Below are 26,485 nucleotides of genomic sequence, written 5' to 3'. Positions count from 1 at the left end.
TGGTGGCAACAATTTGCGATGTTGTTACAAGTCAGTGGTGACAATATTTTGCAGTGATGTAGACACTCAATGATGCTGATTTATAGCACTGGTTTAGCAAATCAATGGTGATAAAATTTGCACTTGTATAGCAGCTCAAGGGTGGAAAGAGATTTCGCTGGTGTTACAAGTCAGCTGTGGAAAATGCTGCAGTGGTGTAGCAATGGTTACGCGTTGTTGTAGCTTTTTAATTTTGGCGGCAGTGTCCATTGTAATAGCAAGTCAGAGGTGGTAATATTTTTGTATTGCTGTAACGACTCAATAGTGCCCACATTGTGTACTCTGTAGCAGATCTAGATATGCAACTTATTGCAGTGGTATTGAAATGCAGTGCTGGTAGCATGTTGCAGGGGTGTAGCAACGCACTGGTCAAAACAGTTATTAATTGTGTAGAAATTCATTGGTGGAAATACAACTTCCACGATTAGTCATAGAGGTAGCAACTAAATCGTGGCAGCATATTACAATGGTGCAGGAGCTCAAAGCTGGCATCATTCTGAACTGCTTCACAATCAGTCTGTGAATGACAAACGTTTTATGTATGTTAAAAGATTATTGTATTTGTTAATTCGCTCACACATACAATGATATTCAGGTAACCAACATCAGAGCAATTGTTTAACGTTGTTTTGTAATGATAAGCTGGAAGTTTGGCTTAGCAGTCGATTGCAAAGGCAAATTAGCAGACCAGTACCCTAAGATGTTACTGTGTTGTAATTTACTTTTGAGGAGACCTCACAGCAATATGATTTTTTAAGTGTGTTATATTTAAGGTTAGTGAAGTTCACTATTTAAATATAATTAAACCAAGGCATCTCGATGGAGCTCTCAAAAATTCTCGAAAAATCCGACTGTTAAGATTTCAGACCATCATTAATACGCCAGTTTATTCGACAACCAGCGAAGCTCTGTGATAAAGTGGTTCCTACCACTTGGAGGAAGTGGAGGGGCTTGATTTCTAGGGAACAGAGTTTTGAACGAAGGTGCATGTTTCACGAGCCTTTTCATAAGGTGTAAAATACATGAAGATGGAGAAAATTATGTAGTTATTTTTTTAATGTTAACAATATTTCTGAATAATCTTTTGTAAATGTTCCGTACTCAAGTATTTGCATTTGCAATGAGAACTGGATTTTTGTGTTCGATGTGTAATTACAAATAAGAAGATCTGCATAGTTCATAAAAGTCCCATATAATATGTGTTAATTACGTTATGTTGGACGAGTTTTAAATTTAAATAATGTACATATTCGAACCGAACAGCGAAAAAAAAAAAACGGAAAAAGAATAACCCAAAATACACTTTTCCGTCTTTATGTATTGTAAGCTTCAGAGTAACACTTGTGACCTACGTTTTCAATTATGTGTTGATGTATTCATATCTCTGCCTTTTCCAACAGCGTTTATCCTCTAGAGTTCTCTGTACTGTCAGAGGGGTTATTCCGTGAGGGATGAAAACGTGTCCTTTCATCATGTCCCTTCTCCTTGTCAGTGTTTTCGTATGTTCCGTCCTTCACCGTTTCTGCCAAGAAACTCCTCGTTCCTTGTCTTGTCGGTCCACCTGATTTTCACCGATCTTCTATAGCACTACTTCCCAAACGTTTCGATTCTCTTCCAGTTTTCACATTTCCTTACGGGACATGGAAGACGGTGAACAAGCTATGGAGTTACAGGTCTCGATCCAAAGTCAACCTCCAGAAAATGGGGCTACAGCAATAGTGGTACAATTTGCCAGTATGGAGACCTGTAGGACCAACAACAGCTGCCAATCTGTAGGAAACTACAAGATATCTCTGCTACTGGTGATCCTGCTGCAGCTAACAAAGCTGCAGTCAAAACTATAGAATAATGGGCCCCCTACATAATACGAAGAAAAGTATCTTGCTGCTTGTTCGTTTTTTTTTATTTTCCGTACGTTTCTGTCTCTACTTCATAAATTTTTGTGCTACGTATAAATCTTAGTATTTTTATTGTTATTACTTTCTGCTTCTACTGTATTGAATTTTCTCTCACATGGGTAAGTTGTATGTCATTAATTTCTGAAGTTATTAATGCACCATCAGTATTGTTTCATGTCCTGGTCAGGTAAAGTAAATAAAGGAGAGTATTAAAGATAGTCGAAAATCTACGACGTCTATTTACTCGGGAATTTTCGAGAGCTGCAGTGATCTGCTCAGCTTGACTGATATTTGTGTCCTGAAATTCACGTACCGTAAATTTAACAAAAATTAACAATAGTCCGCGTGCCATGTGGTCTCCTCGATAGTGATTTCATTACACGCAGTGCCAAGTTGCTTTCTGCCTGTAAATCTCGTCGCTCCGCTGCCCGAGAAGCCGGGTATCCCCTATTTTCCTACTCCCGGCCGCCTTGGGCTCCCGCCGGCACCTGCGCCCGGCGGCCTGGGGAAGCCACCTGGCCGTGGCTGCGGCTGCACGCGACCTCCGCCGAACTGCGGCTCCAGAGGCTTGGCCACGCCACCTGCTCCCTGCTGGGTAACAGTGGGGACGAAGCCGCGGTCGTCGTCGGCCGTGTACGTGACAGTGAAGGTGATGCCCTCTGGAGAGGTCCACGTGTAGCCGCCCTGTAGCGCCACCGACTCCCCGTCAGGCGTCAGTGCTCCACTCTCTTCATGGGACTGGCCGTCGCTCGTCTTGTAGCTGCAAAAGGTAAGAGCTTAGTCTGGGTTCAATCTCTCCTGAGTATCGAGTTATGTAGCTACCTAGCTTTCACTCGTATTCTGCGCTAAGTGAAAGTTGATAGCATCATCAGATCCTGATGTAATTTATGCATACCTCGGAAACGCTGCTCTGTCGAGAATACAAGTTCTTAATTACTGCCACATGCATCTCGGTTTTGTAATTACAGCATCCCAGTCTCCGGGTTGGTCCTCTCAGAAGTTCTCTCAACACCTGACGTGCTGATTTAAACAAAAAATGACGGCAGTGCGACAGTTGAACTCAGTCCTTTGGAACAGCAACCAGCTGCTTGCAAGTGGTCATTCTGTCATCAGACATTTTTATTGAATGCTCGTTAGCCTGGTTTCGCCCTGCCAAGAATGTTATTCGTGGGCTGGACTTGTAATGCTGTCCTTTATGCCTGATACAGGCTAGTCTGTGTCTATGTTGCTGGCCTTAAGAGCACGGGTGAGCTAAGCTCTGCATTCTGACTTTTTCCACCATTTGTCTGTGCACACCGGGGATACGTTGTTTAGTTGTTGAAAACACCACTAGGTACTGTGCAAATCCGTGAGTAACAGAGAAGCATCAGAAATAAGTTTTATGCTCTAGAGACAGACTTTTCAAGACGAAGTTGTGGTTTCTTTAAGCTGGACTATGTATAACTGCCGTCTGCTTCACATCTCCTGTGGAGCAAGCTAAGTAAATTTAAGTATTGACAGTGTCACTTCTTTTTCCACGTGTTTTTGCTTTTAGGAAGCTTTGATTTTCGAGTACTAGTAGTAGTGTTCCATAGATTTCGTGTTTGTTTTGAATACAGTCCAGAGACAGTTAGGGATTATTTTCATTGTTTCCAATAAGAAGTGTCTAGTAACCACAAGTCAGATCTCATCCGCCTTTAGTGAACTAGCATTCTAGTTATAAGTTGTTTACTTAACTCTCTACAGTAAATTGTTGATTTCTTAGGATGGATAGGATGTGTGACTGCTGTGTACAGACGCAGGAGGAGCTGGCCACTGTTCGCGAACGGCTGAGCGTGTTGATGGCCGCGGTCAGAAGTCTTGAGGCTGCTGCCTCGGGAGTGCAGCGACAGTGGGGAGTCTGGTGCGTCGCATGGTACACCCCAGGTGTTACATGCTTCATCCACAGTCCCAGCTGTCGAGACATCTTCGCGGGTACCGGCGCGGTTGGGCCACCCTCTCCCCAAGGTGAGTGGCGTGTTCAGCGGCGTTCGCGTCGCACGAGAGGGTCAATGTGGAGGCTGGCCGTGTGGCATCGCCCGCTCTGCCTGTGAGTGGACATGTGGCCGCTCCTTCAGCAAGGTCCGAGCACTCACACGGGGGGAGGGGTTTATTACTGATTAGGCGGGTGATGGAGCCCATTATGAAATAGCGGAAAGGTCGGGGAAGAAGGCCAGTGTTCACTCTGCCTGCTTTTGCCAGGCTTCTCATCCGAGATGTGGAGGAGGCCCTGCCGGCGGCGATAGAGAGCACTGGGTGCACCCGACTGCAAATTGTTGCTCATGTGAGCACTAATGACTCCTGCCGTCTGGGTTCAGAGGTCATCCACAGTTAATACAGGCTGTTGGCGGAATTGGTGAAGGCGGAAAGCCTCGCTCCATCGTGCAATATGCATTAGATGAGTATGTGCCAAGCAAGATCGTAAGAGATGGAAAAGAGCCACCGTGGTACAACAACCGAGTTAGAAAACTGTTATGGAAGCAAAGGGAACTTCACAGCAAACATAAACAGAGCCAAAGGCTTCCAGACAAACAAAAATTTCATGAAGCGAAATGTAGTGTGAGGAGGGTTATGCGACAGGCATTCGAAAGTAAAGTTCTGTGTACTGACTTGGCAGAATATCCTAAGAAATTTTGGTCTTATGTCAAAGTCTGTAGTAAAATGGTGCTGAAACAGAGGATGATAGACTAAAGGTCGATATACTAAGTGTCATTTCTCCAAAGCTGTTTCACAGATGAAGTCTGCACTGTAGTTCCTTCTCTAGATTGTCGCACAGATGACAAAATGGGAGATATAGAAACAGCTCGAAACAGATGGCACAGGGCTAGAAAAACAATTAAAATCGCTCAAAAGATGAAAGACCGCTGGAGCTGATAGGATGCCAGTTCGATTTTACACAGAGCACGCGAAGGAACTTGCCCCCCTTCTTGCAGCGGTGTACCGTAGGTCTCTAGAAGAGCGTTGCGTTTCAAAAGATTGGAAAAAGGGCACAGGTCATCACCGTTTTCAAGAAGTGACGTCAAACAGATTTGCAGAAGTATAGACCTATATCTCTAACGTCGATCAGTTTTAGAATTTTAGAATACTTTTATGCTAGAGTATAATTACATTTCTGGAGACTAGAAATCTAATCTGGAGGAATAAGCATGGGTTTCGAAAAATACGATCGTACGAAACCCAGCTCGCGCTATTCGTCCAGGAGACTCAGAGGGCCATAGACACAGGTTCCCAGGTAGATGCCCTGTTTTCTGACTTCCGCAAGGCTTTTGATACCGTTCCCCACATTTGTTTAATGAACAAAGTAAGAGCATATGGACTATCAAACCAATTGTGTGATTGGGTTGAATAGTTACTAGATATCTGAACGCAGCATGTCATTCTCAGTGGAGAGAAGTCTTCCGAAGTAAGAGTGGTTTCAGGTGTGCTGCAGGGGAGTGTCGTAGGACCGTTCCTATTCACAATATATATAGATGACCTTGTGGATAACACCGTTAGTTCACTGAGGCTTTTTGCGGATGATGCTGTGGTATATCGAGAAGTTGTAACAATGGAAAATTCTACTGAATGCTCGAGGATCTGCAACGAGCTGACGCATTGTAGAGGGAAATGCAATTGAGTCTCGAAGTAGACAATTGTAACGTGCTGCGAATACAGAGAAAGAAAGATCCTTTATCGTTTAGCCACAATATAGCAAGTCAGCAACTGGAAGCAGTTAATTCCATAAATGTTCTGGGAGTAGGCATTAGGAGTGATTTAAAATGGAATGACCATATAAAATTAATCGTCGGTAAAGCAGATGCCTGACTGAGATTCATTGGAAGATTCCTAAGGAAATGCAGTCCGAAAACCAAGGAAGTAGGTTGCAGTGCACTTGTTCGCCCACTCCTTGAATACTGCTCAACGGTGTGGGATCCGTGCCAGATAGGGATGATAGAAGAGATAGACAAGATCCAATGGAGAGCAGCGCGCTTCGTTACAGGATCATTTAGTAATCGCGAGAGCGTTACGGAGATGATAGACAATCAAACTCCAGTCGAGGGCTCTGCAAGAGAGACGCTCAGTAGCTCGGTACGGGCTTTGGAGGAGTCCAGCAGAAAATTCTCCCTCCTACGTATATTTCGCGAAGAGACCATGAGGATACAATCAGAGAGGTATTCAAGGTACCCTCTGCCAGACACAGCTAGGTGCCTTGCGGAGGATGGATGTAGATGTAGATGTAGATGTAGAAAATAGCAACGTAAGAGATGCTATGGGTATCGATAAATCAATAATAGATGCCTTGAGAGGAAACATCTAAACTGCTAAGGACGTCCGAAAGCGTGGACGGTAGTTGATGGCCAAGGAAAGTGTGGCCATGAACCCCAGCAGAAAGAAGCAAGCGTGGACGACATAGAAGGAGCTGGAGTCGACATGTCTGGGACGTCTTGGATGCCAGAGGACTACAAGGAGGCTGGCGATCCGGAAGACGTGGAAAACGGGCGGCGCCATCCGTAGAATACTGGCAAGATGCAAGATGGGGACGATGGACGGAAGACCTCAAGCTTCACAACAATGTATTAAGAGAAGGCCAAACCACCAGTAAATGAGGAAAAAGAAGATGCCTTTCCCAGCAATAAACGAAAAGAGCAATTGCAGCCAGATTCTATTTCCAACGGGGGGTAAAAAAATACTATTACGAACGTTTATGCCGATTTGAATTTGTCAGTGCATCTACTATATGTCTCTTCATTTCAGTGAACTATTGCTGAATGTATGGTAACACCAGTGAAAAATATCCACGTTTCTTACTTCAGAAAGTGAAAACGAACTCGTTGTACAACACAGTTTTGCAGATAAAATTTAGGTTAACCTTTGTATCATCATTATCTCGTTCCGGTTGGTCTACTGCTCTGAAGGCGTAAAATACCTTATTATAATGTTCCAAATAAAAATACAATATTTAGCAGCCGTTATCACACTTATGGTGAGAGATTGTGCTTGCGTTTGAGAGGACTGGCGTTCAATTCCCCATCTACACATCCTGATTTAGGTTTTCTTTCGTATTCTTCAGTTAATTGAGGTGGTTACTGAAATAGTTACTTTGATCAGGACACGTCAATCATAATACCCCACCGTTCCCCAACACGGAAATATGCTCTAATGACAATGTAGTCTTTAGAGCGCTGTGTTCAAGTATCGTTAGGTGTTAGTTACGATTTCCAGCTCTGCTAACACGTGTGTATGTTTCTGCAGATGTATTTGTTGGTCTTCATACTCCAGTTGGGTGATTTCTGGAGATGTTTCATACACACTTGTAACCTCGCATGTTTCACTTTCACTTCCATTTGGTGATCAAGTCAGTTCACATGAACTTCCGGGGCGTGGTATTTTTTGCATGTGTCTACGCCATGCTCCTTGCTGTTTGAAGCTCGCTTAGCCGGAGGGTGGAGGCGCAGAGAAACTTTGTAGGCATCTTTCAGCCAAATTTCAAATTTATGCGTCACTGTGGGGGACAATTACGGAGTTTCGAAGCAGTGATCCTACAATTTTGATCTGCAGTGTGTTTATAATTCTTCATAACGCAGTAAGGTGGACGAAACTCCTCATCGAGCTCCAGAAACTTAAGCTCGTAATGAAACCAGCCAATAAATATCTGTCTGGTGATATTTTGATTAGTATCTAATACTTCACGTGCTTTTCATCACAACTAATGCTTCTACTCCAATCAGCAGCTACACGGGTATAGATATTTTCTCGGGGCATTAGCTTGGTGTACAGCAGCAGCCCACTGCTGCGTAAAAACACAACTCCACTTCTTACTCAGGATTCATGGACTAATGTGAACACAGGAGAGGAGCTGCTAATGGCAAATTGATATGGATTTAGAGAGCATCGCTCCTATGAAACACAACTTGTCGTTTTTGCGCTCTATATCCTACAAACCGCGGATGAAGCGCAACAGGAGATTCGATTTCTCAAGATTTCCGGCAAGTGTTTGATACAATGCAACACTGCAGCTTGCTAAAAAATTTACGCAATGAATAGCTTCTCAAATACTTGAGTAGCTCGAAGCCTATTTACGTAATAGAACTCAGTAAGTTGTGCTGGACGGTGAGTGTTCACCGCAGACAAAGTCATCGTCACAAGTGCTCCATGCAAGTGTGATAGGACCACTCTTGTACTCTGTCCACAGAAACAATCCAGAATGAACAGTAATCTGTATACTGATGACGCTGTAATATACGGGACAATGTTGTCTTTGAGTTACTGTTGTGGGCTGCAGGTTGATTTGGACAGAATATCTATGTGATGTGGTGAGTAGAAGCTTGCTTTAAATACACTCCTGGAAATTGAAATAAGAACACCGTGAATTCATTGTCCCAGGAAGGGGAAACTTTATTGACACATTCCTGGGGTCAGATACATCACATGATCACACTGACAGAACCACAGGCACATAGACACAGGCAACAGAGCATGCACAATGTCGGCACTAGTACAGTGTATATCCACCTTTCGCAGCAATGCAGGCTGCTATTCTCCCATGGAGACGATCGTAGAAATGCTGGATGTAGTCCTGTGGAACGGCTTGCCATGCCATTTCCACCTAGCGCCTCAGTTGGACACGCGTTCGTGCTGGACGTGCAGACCGCGTGAGACGACGCTTCATCCATTCCCAAACATGCTCAATGGGGGACAGATCCGGAGATCTTGCTGGCCAGGGTAGTTGACTTACACCTTCTAGAGCACGTTGGGTGGCACGGGATACATGCGGACGTGCATTGTCCTGTTGGAACAGCAAGTTCCCTTGCCGGTCTAGGAATGGTAGAACGATAGGTTCGATGACGGTTTGGATGTACCGTGCACTGTTCAGTGTCCCCTCGACGATCACCAGAGGTGTACGGCCAGCGTAGGAGATCGCTCCCTACACCATGATGCTGGGTGTTGGCCCTGTGTGCTTCGGTCGTATGCAGTCCTGATTGTGGCGCTCACCTGCACGGCGCCAAACACGCATACGACCATCATTGGCACCAAGGCAGAAGCGACTCTCATCGCTGAAGACGACACGTCTCCATTCGTCCCTCCATTCACGCCTGTCGCGACACCACTGGAGGCGGGCTGCACGATGTTGGGCGTGAGCGGAAGACGGCCTAACGGTGTGCGGGACCGTAGTCCAGCTTCATGGAGACGGTTGCGAATGGTCCTCGCCCATACCCCAGGAGCAACAGTGTCCCTAATTTGCTGGGAAGTGGCGGTGCGGTCCCCTACGGCACTGCGTAGGATCCTTCGGTCTTGGCGTGCATCCGTGCGTCGCTGCGGTCCGGTCCCAGGTCGACGGGCACGTGCACCTTCCGCCGACCACTGGCGACAACATCGATGTACTGTGGAGACCTCACGCCCTACGTGTTGAGCAATTCGGCGGTACGTCCACCCGGCCTCCCGCATGCCCACTATACGCCCTCGCTCAAAGTCCGTCAACTGCACATACGGTTCACGTCCACGCTGTCGCGGCATGCTACCAGTGTTAAAGACTGCGATGGAGCTGCGTATGCCACGGCAAACTGGCTGACACTGACGGCGGCGGTGCACAAATGCTGCGCAGCTAGCACCATTCGACGGCCAACACCGCGGTTCCTGGTGTGTCCGCTGTGCCGTGCGTGTGATCATTGCTTGTACAGCCCTCTCGCTATGTCCGGAGCAAGTATGGTGGGTCTGACACACCGGTGTCAATGTGTTCTTTTTTCCATTTCCAGGAGTGTATGAAAAAAGTTGTGGTAATGCAGATGAGTAGGAAAAACAATTGTATGATATTCGAATGGAGTTATATGTGTGCTCCTTGGCACGGTCTCGTCGATCAAATAGCTAGGCCTAACGTTGCAAAGCGAAATGAAATGGAATGTGCTTGTGAAGTCGGTTGTAGGGAACATGAATGGTCGTCTTCGGTTTACTGGGGGATTTATAGGGAAGTGTAGCTCATAAACAGGGTGTTTCCTTCAGACCGTGCAAAAATGTAGCAGGTCATCTGGAACGCCCCACTGAATAAGCCAGGTGTTGGAGAATGGAGATATAGAAGTAATATTGTCTACCGCTTTGTCTAGCTTTACTGTATTCCAGATTATTCACTACTAAAGCGCTTACAAGTTTACATATACTGAGCTGTTTATTTACATGTACTTTCTTTATTTACTGCAAGGAAACAAGGACGACGAACATGATTAGCAGAAAGTGATGATGTAGGTTTTATTTACTTTACTTGTTCGTAAGGTGGTTCTGTAGTATCGTATTTACATTGCTCCATGACAGAACGTGCAATGTATCAACAACAGACCCATACATTACTCAGCGCTGTTCGGAGACGTACATACAATACGATGGAGCAGTACCAGTACAGTACTTCTTGCTCATAGGTTTGAAACGGGAGGTCTTCTTCCAGAGCCTGCGAGCACGCCTGACCTGAGTCCCCTTGATTATTTCCTAGGGAGATATCTAAAGTCACTTGTGTACGAGACCTCAGCGGATACGGAGATGCACTTACCTACCACAATTGTGGCTGCCTGCCATGTGATTCGAAACACGCCATGAATATTTGTCCGTGTTCGTCTGAATCATCTTCGCCGATGTCATGCTTTCATTGAGGTTGATGGCCGTCAGTTTCAGCACGTTTTGTAAAACACAGTACAAATTGTTCATTCATTGTGTCAATGGTGGTATTTGCAGTTAACTAATGTAAATTAAAGAGTACACAGTAATGTGATTGTATTCCTATTATATCCTTTAGCTGACTCGACCGACTCCAGTTTCCCCACCCCAAATTGTTCAGTGGAGCATCATCTACGTCTTGTTAAATTTTGCACGCTCTTACCGTGACATGCCATATAAAGATGAGTAGTCGTGAAGAGCATTTCTGAGCATTGTTGAAGCGTTCGGGATACCTACCACCTCGGATTAAAAGAAGACATCGAAGCTACTTACAGTCGTGTTTTTAGGCTTGTTTATAGCAGGTTCTATGAATGTGCGGTATGGCGCTAATGCTACATGTAGTCTAATCGGAGGCGAACGAGGGAAGAAGTTATTCTGACGAAATAGTGTTGAGTTGTCACATCTTCTTCCGTGTGTTTTTGCTTTTAGGAAGCTTTAATTGTCGAGTGCTATTAATAGTATTCCATAAATTTCGTGTTTGTTTTGAATACAGTCAGAGAGAGTCCCTTTAGTCAGCCATAGTGCCAGTGTTTGTATTGAATACAGTCCAGGGACAGGTAGCGCTATTTTCATTGTCTTCTACACGAAGAGGTTAGCAATCACAGTTTAGGAGCTGGCCACTCTTCGCGAACAGCTGAGCGTGTTGATGGCCGCGGTCAGCCGTCTTCAGGCTGCTGCCTCGGAGTGTAGCGGCAGTGGGGAGTCTGGTGCGTCGCAAGCTACACCCCAGGTGTTACATGCTTCACCCACTGTCCCTGCTGTCGAGACATCTTTGCGGGTACCGGGCGCGGTTGGGCCACCCTCTCCCCAAGGGGAGTGGCGGGTTCAGCGGCGTTCGCGGCGCACGAGGCGGAGGGTCAATGTAGAGGCTGGCTGTGTGGCATCGCCCGCTCTGCCTGTGGGTGGACATGTGGCTGCTCCTTCAGCAAGGTCCGAGCAGGCACACGGGGGGAGGGGTTTATTAGTTATTGGGAGCTCCAACGTTAGGCGGGTGATGGAGCCCCTTAGGGAAATAGCGGAAAGGTCGGGGAAGAAGGCCAGTGTTCACTCTGTCTGCTTGCCGGGGGGTCTCATCCGCGATGTGGAGGAGGCCCTACCGGCGGCGATAGAGAGCACTGGGTGCACTCGACTGCAAATTGTTGCTCATGTCGGCACCGATGATTCCTGCCGTCTGGGTTAAGAGGTCATCCTCAGTTCGTACAGGCGGTTGGCGGAGTTGGTAAAGGCGGAAAGCCTCGCTCGCGGGGTGGAATCAGAGCTAACTATTTGTAGTATCGTTCCCAGAACCAATCGCGGTCCTCTGGTTTGGAGCCGAGTGGAAGGCTTAAACCAGAGGCTCAGACGACTCTGCTGAGAGCTGGGGTGCAAATTTCTCGACCTCCGCTATCGGGTGGAGAAATGTAGGGTCCCCCTGAATAGGTCAGGCGTGCACTACACGCCGGAAGCGGCTACGAGGGTAGCGGAGTACGTGTGGAGTGCACATGGGTTTTTTTTAGGTTAGAGAATTCCCTCCATAGGCCCGACAAGACGCCTCCTGAGACGCGGCAAGGCAGGAGTAGGCAAAATGCAACAGGAAATAACAATATTAATGTGCTAATAGTAAACTGCAGGAGCGTCTATAGAAAGGTCCCAGAACTGCTCTCATTAATAAACGGTCACAACGCCCATATAGTACTAGGGACAGAAAGTTGGCTGAAACTACATGTAAACAGTAATGAAATCCTAAACTCAGATTGGAGTGTATACCACAGAGACAGGCTGGACAGTGAAGGGGGAGGCGTGTTTATAGCGATAAGAAGTGCAATAGTATCGAAGGAAATTGACGAATTGTGAAATGATTTGGGTGAAGGTCATGGTTAAAGCAGGCTCAGACATGGTAATTGGATGTCTCTATAGGCCCCCGGGCTCAGCAGCTGTTGTGGCTCAGCACCTAAAGAATAATTTGGAAAATATTTCGAGTAGATTTCCACACTATGTTATAGTTCTGGGTAGAGATTTTAATTTGCTGGATATAGACTGGGAGACTCAAACGTTCATAACGGGTGGCAAGGACAAAGAATCCAGTGAAATACTTTTGAGTGCTTTATCTGAAAACTACCTTGAGCAGTTAAACAGAGAACCGACTCGTGGCGATAACATATTAGACCTTCTGGTGACAAACAGACCCGAACTATTTGAATCAGTTAATGCAGAACAAGGAATCAGCATTCATAAAGCGGTTATACTGCATCGATGATTTCAGCCGTAAATAGAAATATTAAAAAAGGTAGGAAGATTTTTACTGTTTAGCAAAAATGACAAAAAGCAGATTACAGAGTACCTGACGGCTCAACACAAAAGTTTTGTCTCAAGTACAGATAGTGTTGAGGATCAGTGGACAAAGTTGAAACCATCGTACAATATGCGTTAGGTGAGTATGTGCCAAGCAGGATCGTAATAGATGGGAAAGAGCCACCGTGGTACAACAACCGAGTTAGAAAACTGCTGCGGAAGCAAAGGGAACTTCACAGCAAACATAAACATAGCCAAAGCCTTGCAGACAAACAAAAACTACGCGAAGCGAAATGTAGTGTGAGGAGGGCTATGCGAGAGGCTTTCAATGAATTCGAAAGTAAAGTTCTATGTACTGACTTGGCAGAAAATCCTAAGAAATTTTGGTCCTATGTCAAAGCGGTAGGTGGATCAAAACCAAATGTCCAGACACTCTGTGACCAAAATGGTACTGAAACACAGGATGACAGACTAAAGGCCGAAATACTAAATGTCTTTTTCCAAAGCTGTTTCACAGAGGAAGACTGCACTGTGCTTCCTTCTCTAGAATGTCGCACAGTTGACAAAATGGTAGATATCGAAATAGACGACAGAGGGATAGAGAAACAATTAAAATAGCTCAAAAGAGGAAAGCCCGCTGGTCCTGATGGGATACCAGTTCGATTTTACACAGAGTAGGCCAAGGAACTAGCCCCCATTCTTGCAGGGGTGTACCGTAGGTCTCTAGAAGAGCGAAGCGTTCGAAAGGATTGGAAAAGGGCACAGGTCATCCCCATTTTCAAGAAGGGACGTCGAACAGATGTGCAGAACTATAGACCTATATCTCTAACGTCGATCAGTTGTAGAATTTTGGAACACGTATTATGTTCGAGTATAATGTCTTTTCTGGAGACTAGAAATCTACTCTGTAGGAATCAGCATGGGTTTCGAAAAACACGATCGTGTGAAACCCAGCTCGCGCTATTCGTCCACGAGACTCAGAGGGCCTTAGACACGGGTTCACAGGTAGATGCCGTGTTTTTTGACTACCGCAAGGCGTTTGACACAGTTCCCCACAGTCGTTTAACGAACAAAGTAAGAGCATACGGACTATCAGATCAATTGTGTGATTGGATTGAGGAGTTCCTAGATAACAGAACGCAGCATGTCATTCTCAATGGAGAGAAGTCTTCCGAAATAAGAGTGATTTCAGGTGTGCCGCAGGGGAGTGTCATAGGACCGTTGCTATTCACAACATACATAAATGACCTGTTGGATGACATCGGAAGTTCACTGAGGTTTCTTGCAGGTGATGCTGTGGTGTATCGAGAGGTTGCAACAATGGAAAATTGCACTGAAATGCAGGAGGATCTGCAGCGAATTGACGCATGGTGCACGGAATGGCAATTGAATCTCAATGTAGACAAGTGTAATGTGATGCGAATACGTAGAAAGATAGGTCCCTTATCATTTAGCTAAAAAATAGCTGGTCAGCAACTGGAAGCAGTTAATTACATAAATTATATGGGAGTACGCATCAGGAGTGATTTAAAATGGAATGATCATATAAAGTTGATCGTCGGTAAAGCAGATGCCAGACTGAGATTCATTGGAAGAATCCTAAGGAAATGCAATCCGACAACAAAGGAAGTAGGTTACAGTACGCTTGTTCGCCCACTGCTTGAATACTGCTCAGCAGTGTGGGAACCGCACCAGATAGGGTTGATAGAAGAGATAGAGAAGATCCAACGGAAAGCAGCGCGCTTCGTTACAGGATCATTTAGTAATCGCGAAAGCGTTACGGAGATGACAGATAAACTCCAGTGGAAGACTCTGCAGGAGAGACGCTCAGTAGCTCGGTACGGGCTTTTGTTAAAGTTTCGAGAACATACCTTCACCGAAGAGTCAAGCAGTATATTGCTCCCTCCTACGTATATCTCGCGAAGAGACCATGAGGATAAAATCAGAGAGATTAGAGCTCACACAGAAGCATAACGACAATCCTTCCTTCCACGTACAATACGAGACTGGAATAGAAGGGAGAACCGATAGAGGTACTCAGGGTACCCTCCGCCACACGCCGTCAGGTGGCTTGCAGAGTATGGATGTAGATGTAGATATAGAGTCAGACTACAGAATCGATATTTGCATAAGACTGCCGAATGATCTTATTGTTATCACCAGGGAACGCGAAGACCAGGTAAGACCAATCAGGGCGTATACAGTCGTTTTTCTCTCATTCCTACTAAGAATCGGAGAGGGAATGGCTAGAAAAGTAGTAGAAGGTACTCTCCGCCAATCAATCTTAGGTGGCTTGCCGAGTATGTATGTAGATGTAGATGCTGAAGAGAAAGACATTTTCAGCTTTTGTGTGGACATTTAGAGGAAAAGTTACTGAAAGTCAGAGACTTACCAAAGTCATCCTTACAATATATTTACAGATTAATCAGTGACACATTAACTAAACACCCTCTTTCTTATCTACAGGAAAAGGAAATGACAAAATTACAACGAATGGAATATTTAATTTATAGTAGATATTAAGTCGGCATACGAGACGAAAGTTAAAGCTATTATTTGGATAGGTAAGAAAACCAAGGAATATCTGTAATACCTCCAGCGCCAGGGGTCGACGCCATTGAAGTTGTTCTCTTGTTCAAGAATGACAACTTCCTCGGGCTTTATCTGCGGTACTGATGTCACACAGACTGCCTTCAGCATCAGAACTCCAAGGATGAACTGAAATAAATAAATAATTGACTAGTTATGTATGGATACCATTAATTTCTTTAAAGACAAGACTACAAGAAACTACCGATATCGCATTAAAAACGGAAAAAAGCATTCTGGAAAAAACGACATTTAAGGCGTACTTGTTATGGATGTGAATGCTTGTTTCTGAGAATAGGTTTTTTGTGCGGCAAAATCACAAAAATTACAGTAGAAAATTACGAGTTTCGGCCGACAACGGCCATCCTAAAATAATAAGACAAATATTGCGATTCACTCCCAATAGTGCAGAACTAGGGGATTTGTCTTATGATCTACGAATACCTTTGATGAGCCGCCCGGGATTAGCCGAGCGGTCTAGGGCGCTGCATTCATGGACTGTGCGGCTGGTCCCGGCGGAGGTTAGAGTCCTCCGTCGGGCATGGTGTGTGTGTGTGTGTGTGTGTGTGTGTGTGTGTGTGTGTGTGTGTTTGTTCTTAGGATAATTTAGGTTAAGTAGTGTGTAAGCTTAGGGACTGATGACCTTAGCAGTTAAGTCCCATAAGATTTCACGCATTGGAACATTTGAACAACCTTTGACGAACAGAATCACTACTTCTGTATTTAAATTTTTGTGACTGTGCCGGCAGATTAAGAAAAAATTATGACAGCACTGCTCCACAAAGTCCATACGTTCAGGTATCAAATTTTTAATTAGTATTTTACGTGATTCTTCCGTAGCTTCATGGTACAACGATACTAAAAGTGCAATATATTTCCCGTAGAACTTAGTACCTTTCATTTATTATAATTAGTAGGTAACTGATAACACAATATGTAGACTACCATCTTCATATTATTTACTGGGAATCTTCAACGACACATCAACATTTTTAAATCTTTATATTAAAAGGAAAGTAGTATGGAACTTTCGGCTGGGACACCCCAAAGCGCAGGTTTGATCACCTTACTGGGAAGATTTTTCCGTCCTTCGCGCATACTGGCACTTTGATTCTCGAAGTGTGAGAGTTCTGTGTTTAAGAGTATGTGAGGAGTGTTAGTGGCAGTGATGGCTTGTGTGGAGTGTAGTATCACTCACGTGCTGAACGATGATGAGAGAAGCGTGACATTAAAACCAAGTGCTGGCATATAGGACACTCCTCTCGAATGACACGGGGTAGGATGTGGAGCTTAACGTCCCAATCAGGTGGACGAATCACTACCAACAGAGTCACATGACTTCACTTCATGAGACTCTGCGAAGAAGTTTGCAATATCATCCAGGACGTTGGCGTAAAATCTGATGATCTATGTATCCACCAATCCTCCAAAGAGAAAGCTGCCCAGCGGTCACTCATCCAAGTATCAACCACGTCAAGCGTTGATTACCTGGTGTTGCCTAGGTATGAACTGTGTTGAAGATAGTCATTACAGGCCTAAATTAACTGTCTGGTGTAAAGTATTGTGGTCCATAACTGAAACAAACATAGAGAATAAACATTTTCATTTAAACTTTAAATACCAGCCGGATCTGAAGCACAATGCGGATGTTTGAGACTCCAGACGTAGAAACTACGATAGGGAACAAGATTCCTAGGAAAATACCACTACATGGCAAACATGCAGATAAGAAAGTTTAGGTTATCGGTTTAACATAGGCACGTTAACCAGTTTTCGATGTTGAGTTATGCAAAGATATAACCACAGATCGTACATACAGACGCAGTTTACGAGACCGTTATTATTACTTTATACGTACGCATAAATTTCTGTCTCATTTGAAAATGGGCTCTAAAGCCAAAATCTTATGTAGTGACACAATAAAATTCATTTGCTAACTAAGAATTCCAAAATGATTTTAAGTTTAGTATAGCTTCAACGGAAAAGTGACTTTATATTTCGATAAATTATGGCAATACTGATGATTAAATCCATATTTCAGTAAGTATACGCTGAAGGCAGAGAAGACACGACATTCGTTAGTCTTCCTGTCCATGCAGATTTAGACTTTCGATAATGGTAATAATGAGCGTATGGCATTGGTGTCCGGGAGACCCTTCGCAGGGCGGTTCGGCAGCCGCTCCACAAGTTCTTTAACGCAACTACGGCGACTTGCAAGTGAATGAGGATAAAATGATGATGAAAGACACACAACACGAGCCGGCCGAAGGGGCCGTGCGGCTCTAGGCGCTGCAGTCTGGAACCGCGAGACCGCTACGGTCGCAGGTTCGAATCCTGCCTAGGGCATGGATGTGTGTGATATCCTTAGGTTAGTTAGGTCTAACTAGTTCTAAGTTCTAGGGGACTAATGACCTCAGACGTTGAGTCCCATAGTGCTCAGAGCCATTTGAACCATTTGAACACACAACACCCAGTCATTTCGAAGCAGAGAAAATCCCTGACCCCGCCGGAACTCGAACCCGGGACCCCGTGCGGGAAGCGAGAACGCTACCGAAAGAACACGAGCCGTTGACAGACATTTGGTAGTCTCCCATAAATCGTTTAAGGCAAACACCCCCAGCTGATAGCCCAGTCACTGAAGATAAAAAAAAAGAGGAAGAATAGGGGGGACATTCTTGTAGTATCAATAGTTTTCAGGAGTGGTATAGTGTTGTGCCAAGAATAATATCCTATAAAAATTCTGAGGGGGGGGGGGGGGGGGCGTTGAGAATGTGAGTGCGGGACTGGGAGGGTGGTGGCTGAAGGCCACTTACTTTTTTTCCTGAATAACTTGAAAACGGCAGCTTCTTGCGAAATTGTCTGCCGGTACAACATGTCCTGTCCATTTTCTCTCTAGGACTAATAATTTCCGTGCTACAAGGAAAGGTAAAAATCACACATTTTTAACGGTATGAATGTAGTCTTTATGGTCAAATAACGTGGATTTAGAACAAATATGAAATATGTGTATCATATCCAAGTGCAGTAGAACCGTGATAAGTATGAAATCTTTTCTCCACGTTTGACGGGCTGAAGTGGTAGGGGGTGGAAAGTAGAAGCGGAAGGGAAGGGATGTTACCGTATTGTGCTCATGTGTATTCCTCAATTGCAGGTCTGCGAACTGAGGATAGAGCAGCCGAATCCCCATTATCTCTCACCTACTGCGTCGCCAAAAGCCAACACGGGGTGTTTCAGAAGGTTATACCGATCCTTCCTGAGTAAATATGAGTTACTAATAATACTAACGCAAGAAAATATTACGGACACGTTTTGGTAAATCATAGTACATTGTTCAACTCTACAACAAAAAAAATTGATTCTTAGCTGTAGCGTTCATACGGGAAAGGCAAGTTCATCCACTTCGAATGTTGTTCGCTCTTCAGTTTACAGACTATACCTATCCTGCACGACCAGTTCATTTCACTTATGTCAGTGTACAACACACTGAAGGGCCAAACAAATTGGTACACCTGCCTAATACCGTGTAGGGCTGCCACGATCAGGCAGGACTGTCGCAACAAGACTTGGCATGGACTCGACTAATGTCTGCAGCAGTGCTGGAGGGAACTGACACCATCAGTGCAGGGCTGTCCATAAATCCGTAAGAGTATGAAGGAGTGGAGATCTCTTCTGAACAGCAAGTTGCGAGACATCCGAGATGCGCTCAATAATGTTCATGTCTGTGGAGTTTGGTAGCCAGTGGAAGTCTGAAAACTCCTGAAGAAACTCTTTATAGCAATTCTGGACGTGTTTGGGGTGTCGCAATGCTCTACTGGAATTACTGCAAGCCCTGGAAATTAATAAACATCTTGCTCGCAGTCCAGATCTAATCATAATTGACCAGACACAGCTCAACACTTCCCATCTCTTAAACTTCATATAATCATCTCTGTTGTTCATTACTTCCCACACCGTCTCTTCCTACGTATTTCCATTTACCTGTATTCATTGAGTTCTTTTGTTTTGTTGAAGTTGTCTTTGTATTCCATGTAGACTGTAGTTTCAATAGTTAAGGCTTTCTTTTAACTGCTACTTGGATTACTGTCCATGTTTAACAACCCTTGCAGTTGTCTCATCAAATATTGTTTACATTTAACTTTGTTCATTATTTAATGCACATTGTTACATAGTTAACGTTAAAATGCAATACCAACACACTCTCAAAGATTGCATTCACTGTAGATTCCCTCAAACGCTTCTATTTCCTTGCATTCATTTATTTCTGTTTATCTTATAGATATCGATTAAGTTCCTTACGTATTCTATAGTTACATAAATAATTGTCTCTTCTTTTAATTGATTTGTGTTTAACTCTCCATGTTTCATGCCTCCTGATGTGGTCTTGTCTAGTACCAATTTTCTTTTATTTTATTGGTTTTGTTTATTCATAGAAACTGTTATGTAGGCTTGCTGTTCCTGTTTTGTGTTAAAGGTTTTCCTGTCTACACCATTGTTATTTATGTACTGTTTAATTTTTACTTTTTAATTGCATTACATCCACACTGTCAAAGATGTTACTTACTTTATTTTTCTATTTCAGTCTAGACGCGTTACTTCTCTTCCAATGTTGTTTGCGAATATTGTAACTTCTTTGGTGATAATAGTAAATGTCTGAAGATGGCCCTCTAAGCCAAAAACGGTTACCACAATAAAAGTAATATTGTAGAACAAAAGCAAACTGGTGCTTTTCATGTATTATAATGTTGTTCTACCAAGAACCCACGGAAGATTCTGCTAACATGATGCTGAAGAAAATTTATAGCGCTCATGAATAGTTGGTCTTCTCGCCCTCTTTCATCTTAGAATGTATTAATAAATTTAAATTAATGTAAAAAATTAAAGTAACAGTTTGAATCTATTACACCTAACTGAAACTTTCCCGCAATATCATTTTTTTGAATGCGTCCATAATTTGGATCTAGAAAATACGGTCACCGTGACACACTGAACTATGTGAGCGGATAGTAGAACGTTTGGTGTGTATGAACATTATACCGCAAAGCGCACGTTTCTACCTCTTCCAATTTCTGAAACATGTTTACCTCAACGTCTTGGAACACATTTTGGAACACCCTGTATTTTCCATACTTCTTTGCGGAGACAATGAGAAGCTGCCAACAACCGGCGATCACATTCACCGCAACGCCGCCTCGACCGCCAAAATAATTGAGTATTTTAAATGTCATGTGCATCCTTCTCATTGAGCTGTAATGAAACTGACTTTATTTGTGTTCATATTCCTTATTGAAAATGCGTCCACGTTGGAACGTGAACGTCTGTATAATGTGTTTTCACAAACCGTTGTTAGTTACGCGTGTAGTTTATATCTGCTTACCGGTAGGAGGCGCTTGACCGCTGGCGTTGTGACCACTGAAATGCAAACGATGAAATTAAGTCCTCTCTCATGGCGTTTTCAGCTCTGAAAAGAAAGCGAGGAAACATTGCCCCTCTCATGTTTCCACTCCCCACGTACGTCGTGGCCATCGCTCCACTTACCCTCTACAGACCGCGTGCGTCTCGTACAAAAAATCTATTTGATCTAGATGTCCAGGTTTATCGAAGTTTTTGTCTGGTATCGGCAATTTTAATGGACGCATGCCCGCTAACCATACGTCGGCTAAGTTAGTTACGCGTGAATGGTAGGTAGCTTGAACAAATTAATCCAAAACACTTTTCAATGATGAAAAGAAAGTACTCCAATGCATAATGAAATGAACCTTTATAACGCTTAACTTTGATTTACCCCCTGGGATATGTCTTCACTTACCCTTGGGGTAGGGCAACCCTCTGGCGGTGTGATGTAGCACTGCGTTTAGTTCAATTCATGAATGTACTGCAGGCTGATTTCACTCAGAAGAATGATTCGTTAGCTTACTCAGCTGAAACACTGGAGAAGGGTTTCAATTGAAAGAATGAATAAATGGTTGAACCGACAGAAAAACTACTATCTTTTTTCACTTGAAAAAAAAAAAAGAACGAATAATTCAGTCAATATGCAAAGCTACGACAGTGACGAAAGATTTCATTCGGTTGCTTCAGCACACAGCTTGCACTCGGAAAAGGTAAATGAATAATAATCCAAACGATACATAGAACCATAAACGACTGACTCCACTGCTATCATTCGGTTGCTCCCGCACAGTGGTTTCATCTAAAAGAATGTTGGAGGAGTCCGAATTTATTGGACCGGACATACGTAATTTGATGTTTGAAGAATACTTTGAAAATGCAGTAACGAAATGGAACAGTAAGCTTGGAAAAGTTTAGAAAATGTTGTGCATTGTTCCCTTGATCAGAATAAACAGTCTGATTACAAGGAAACGGTGGAAGATATGCTACAATCATTTAAACAGTTGAGATGCAAATCACTCTAAAACTACATTTCCTAATGTCACACTTAGGCAATTTTCAAGAATATTTGGCTGATACATCAGAGGAATATGGTTCTGTCAGGATCTAAAAACTCTGGAACATTGCTATCAAGGTCGTTGGGGACTAAATATGATGTCCGACTGCTGGTGCATCACACATGAAGGGTAAGTGACACACAAATGAAAGGATGTTAAGCGTTCATTCATGGTCAGTGGTAAACTGAAGTACGTATTCACCATAATATTCCCTTATTCTAGTTCAGGATTCATTTTTTAACCATTTAACTTTTCCATTTTGCCTTTATAGTCCTGTTATTGCTTTCCGATTTCACTGGGAACAGATATGAACGATGACGTAGGTGATGATGATGATGACGATGGTGCAAAAACCTGACGTGCTGTAGAGAAAAAGGCTTTTGATACGTTATCAGCAAAGCCGATTTAGTCAGAAAAATTCGAAATTTGTCGACCAGTATTATTAGTAACTCATATTTCCCTCCAGGTACGTCTGCGCTCTGCTTCGCCAGTGACTCGTAAGGCCAACTGCGGAAGGGTAGATATAAGTGTATAACACCCCGTAGTGGCTTTTTGTGACTTACGTTGTGGAGAGAGTAAGAAATCGTTTGCTCGCTTTTCAGTTTGCTGACCCATGAAGTAGGAAAGTGCATGACCACAATCTGGTGAACTACCTTCCCTCACGCTTCTACCCTCCACACCCTCGCCCCATCCCTCTCTTTCACACTGTTACAGCCTGGAGCACAGTTTATTCTTTAATAAGGTTCTATTTCACTCAGATGTGAAACATCCAGTTAATGTTTGCCCTTAACAAATTTTATTTTACGATAAGCTTTAATTTAATATCACTAAAAAACTATTTTTGATAATCTACAGCTGACCGCTGTGGTCGACCCGTTCTAGGCGCTTCAGTGCGGAACCACGCTGCTGCTACGGTCGCAGGTTTGAATCCTGCCTCGGGCATGGATGTGTGTGGTGTCGTTAGGTTGGTTAGGTTGAAATTGTTCTAAATCTGAGGGGCTGATGACGTCAGATTTTGAGTCTCATAGTGCTTAGAGCCATTTGAACCATTTTTGATAATCTACGATATTACTATCACCTCCAATGCGGAAGCTACTAGTCCTCGAGAACAAATGAGCAAGGTCCTTTTATGTAGGGAATTCAATACAGTTTAATTTTGTACTATGAAACATATTCGTTAGAATCACGGTCTTCGATTTATTCAAGAAAACACAAGAAAGTTTTTTGACGGGACTGCTTCCTTTGAATGTAACGTGTCTACTTTCTTCCTCGTGCTTGACCATTTTGATATTGTGTACTGGTTTCTGTCTCTAATGACATCGTCGATAAAACACTGCGGTCTGGAACGACATGTATATTAGACAATGGCGTCACGTCCGCAGGCAACGTAATTCTTGGCGTACCTTCAATGTAGTAGTGTAACATCAATAGCCACAGTCATGACATACGCATTCCGCTGTGTATTTATGCCCTCACTGAAACTGTACATATTCACATCGATAACTATTATGGAAAGAACGTACGGCTACACCCTAACTTCTGTATTGGAAAATGTGGTAAGTATTTTTATGTGTTAACGTAAGTATTTTTATGTGTTAACGTACAGTTTTTCCAGCAAATGTTTAACTTTTCGATAAACAGTATCCTGTTTGAGACGCTTTTGATGCTAGTGTTCATATTGTCTGATACGTTTTATAGCTTCTTACACAACCTGTTCTTCAATTGCTTTTGCTTTCGTTAATTTACAAACATCGCAGAATTTTAAAGATGTGTCACCTCGATAGTGGTGGCCATCTCCCTTGTATTATTGGAAAATTTAAAAAAAGAAATGGCTCATGGAAATGGTACCTAGTCGACGTCCTGGATCTGTATATAAGAATTTATCAAGGGTCGGAAACTCTGCTTAACGATATCCATACGGGAGTGAGAGGAGAGATACGTTTTATACACCTTGATCAAATTTGTTTATATCCATAACCTAACTAATGAGCGATCCTAAGAGCTTACACTAAGACAGGGAGTTTGTTAAAAGACACGACAAAAGACTTTCTATGATACTTATTGTAACTATAACAACTACCAATCAGACACATGTAGTTACTTCACAATTATTTTTATTCGCCTATAGGCCTTAATGCTGCTGTATTTCGATTATAGGAAAACAGGTGGAGCTAAATGTCACGTTACAAAATTTTTATTCTTCACTCGAGGTCACTAGCTGATGTCACGCAACAACATTTTATTCTTCACTCGGGACGAGTGGCCTTGACCTTGTGCGACCTTAAGTGTGTGTGTGTGTGTGTGTGTGTATAAGAGAGAGAGAGAGAGAGAGAGAGAGAGAGAGAGGAGGGAGAGAGTGCAAAGAAAGAGAGAGAATCATGTAGATGGGAAAGTCGCGAGCTTGACAGTTACGGTGAATTAACAACCGGACTTACCGTGCTTGGGCCCATCTCCGCTGCTGTCGAGCGTTTGGAGGCGTCCTGGCAAGTGGTGTCTTCTGCGGAGCTCGCCGAGTTATATTGTGCTGGCGGCCCTGCAGGCGGAACCCCACTCTCCGCTGATCTGACGGCTCATCCGTATACGCAGTGGTATTTGCTGCGTCGCTGTGGCTATAGTCCAGTCAGTGCCAGGCAAGCTGTTTACGCGTCATTATCAAGGAATGTGCTTTCTCCATGGCTGCGCTTTGAAAACAGTGACACTTCCGAACCAAACTATTCTCGAAGCAAGATACATAAGGACAGTTTTGGTCTAAGACAAAAATGTATATTGTTTCGTGTTATGTCGTTTAACATCGCGGATGTATCGATCACTATTATTACGTAATTGAAAATTTATATTTACTGAAGTTATTATAAATTAATTAAGTGGGTAGTAAAGCACACGAGCAGCACGTACACACACACACACACACACACACACATACACACACACACACATACACTTGCGCGCGCGCACTTTGCATTCATCCACACGCACTTTGCAAGGACGCATGTACTGTAAAAAACGCGCAAGTAATCTCTTAAAAATTCCACTTGGCTATCAAAAAGTTATTGTATTACAAAATATTAACTAGTTCCCAGAGTAGTTCAGTCTGCAGAAGATTTCTCCCTGACATCCAATGACCAGTGGTGCTTTTGAATAGTGCGTCAGTTTCGTAACATTTTTGCTACCTTGTATGCTAAAAACCCTCATGTAAACTGTTGCTTTCCCTTTCTATCGATAGTACATAATTTTCATTGAGGCATATCTTTTCCAAGTTTCAAGTTCCCGGACCAAACTAAAGTTTACTTAAGGTTTGCAATAACCATAATGTGAATACTCTTCTAATCATTCCAAACTATAAATCTTCTTGTCACTGCATCATTTCGTTGGGTTTTGTAAGTGAGCACTGAAATCTGCAAGGCCAAAACGTCATAAACCTTTCATCTCGAGTGCGAGAGTAATGTTTAATACCACTTTACAAGAGAGAAAATGAAATATTACTATCTGCCATCAGAATAGACCCCAATTGTGATCTCATTGCAAGAAATATGAAATCATTTCTTTGGAGTAGTTTGGAGAAACTAGGGAAAGCTAAATGGGTAGACAGAGATTAGCGTCTCAATTACAAGTTCAATATCTTAATAGCACTTACTATCTAGCACGTTCCACAATTTTGTTACACTTGGTAAAACACAGACATTGTCAGTCAAAGATAAAGGTCAGGTTCAAAGGCAGTCTGAGACTTCCTGCCTGATGAGAAAACAGTGCGCGTCTGTAGAAAATGTAATGTATCACAGCTGGAATATTCTAACTTCCGCACAGTGGTGCATCCCCTCAAACAGTATGGAGGCCAACTGTGGATGAGCGAAGCTCAAATCCTCTCGTGGGCACCGCGATAGGAGTTAACCTTGGTTTCCCCGTTCCAGCTTAGATGAAAGATATAAGGGTTTCTCAAACGGGATATAGATCGATATTCTCACCTGCCCAAACTAACAGAGTAAATGGTCTGTAACTGCTGACCACAAGAGACTGTAAAACTTTTCATTTTTTGTACTCGCTGAAAAGTATCTGCTTCACTTAGTCTTCATATCCAATTGTTTTCATGTGTTCTCGAACTGGCATTTTGTCGTCTCCATTCACAACTTAATGCTCAATGCTTACCATGTGATGCAGTTCTGTTTCGAAAACGTGGAAATATTGATTGCACTTCTTCAAAATCGTCTGTAGTTGTTCAATGATTTTCCGTCCCAATCCACTTATACATGCAGAAAGTTAATCGAATCTCGTTTATTTGTCGGCCATGAGGTAAAGTGGCAAAATTTTACAAGATTCGTTTGGTAACGTATAATGATAGTACTGAATTGATGTACTTCTCTGCTCGTGAAAGTAGCACCAAAATTTTGTCATCTGAAATCATGCATTGTACGCTCTCATATTTTCTAGAAAATGTTCTGATTTCGAGGTTTCAAGTCATGTAATAAAATAATTCTGGTGAAGGCACTTCCAATGATGCTAAACGAATTTTTTCGCTTATGAAACTCATTCCTGGTGTCCACTGAATTT

The 26,485-nt window shown here is 43.3% G+C and overlaps 1 protein-coding gene across 1 annotated transcript; it reads right to left on the bottom strand.

The window, feature by feature from the left end:
- Nucleotides 1-829: 829 nt before the first annotated feature.
- Nucleotides 830-24,500, bottom strand: LOC126284417 (flexible cuticle protein 12-like). Its single transcript, XM_049983330.1, has 3 exons — nucleotides 24,376-24,500; nucleotides 15,499-15,623; nucleotides 830-2,697 (listed from the first exon to the last, which is right to left on the bottom strand). Exons 1-3 carry the CDS (start codon nucleotides 24,388-24,390, stop codon nucleotides 2,385-2,387), a joined length of 453 nt encoding a protein of 150 aa, XP_049839287.1. The 5' UTR covers nucleotides 24,391-24,500; the 3' UTR covers nucleotides 830-2,384.
- Between the last annotated feature and the right edge of the window lie 1,985 nt (nucleotides 24,501-26,485).

Source organism: Schistocerca gregaria, chromosome 8, assembly GCF_023897955.1.
Source record: "Schistocerca gregaria isolate iqSchGreg1 chromosome 8, iqSchGreg1.2, whole genome shotgun sequence".
Classification (NCBI taxonomy): Eukaryota; Metazoa; Arthropoda; class Insecta; order Orthoptera; family Acrididae; genus Schistocerca; species Schistocerca gregaria.
The sequence above is the reverse complement of the archived record's forward strand: the minus strand, read 5'-3'. Positions and strand labels throughout refer to the sequence as shown.

What these genes read in the sequence shown, in the direction of transcription:
- LOC126284417 (XM_049983330.1), bottom strand. An exon ending in GTCGACCCCTGGCGCTGGAG is followed by an intron (nt 2,698 to 15,498) that starts GTATTACAGATA and finishes TACCTTTTGCAG; the next exon opens with CTACAAGACGAGCGACGGCC.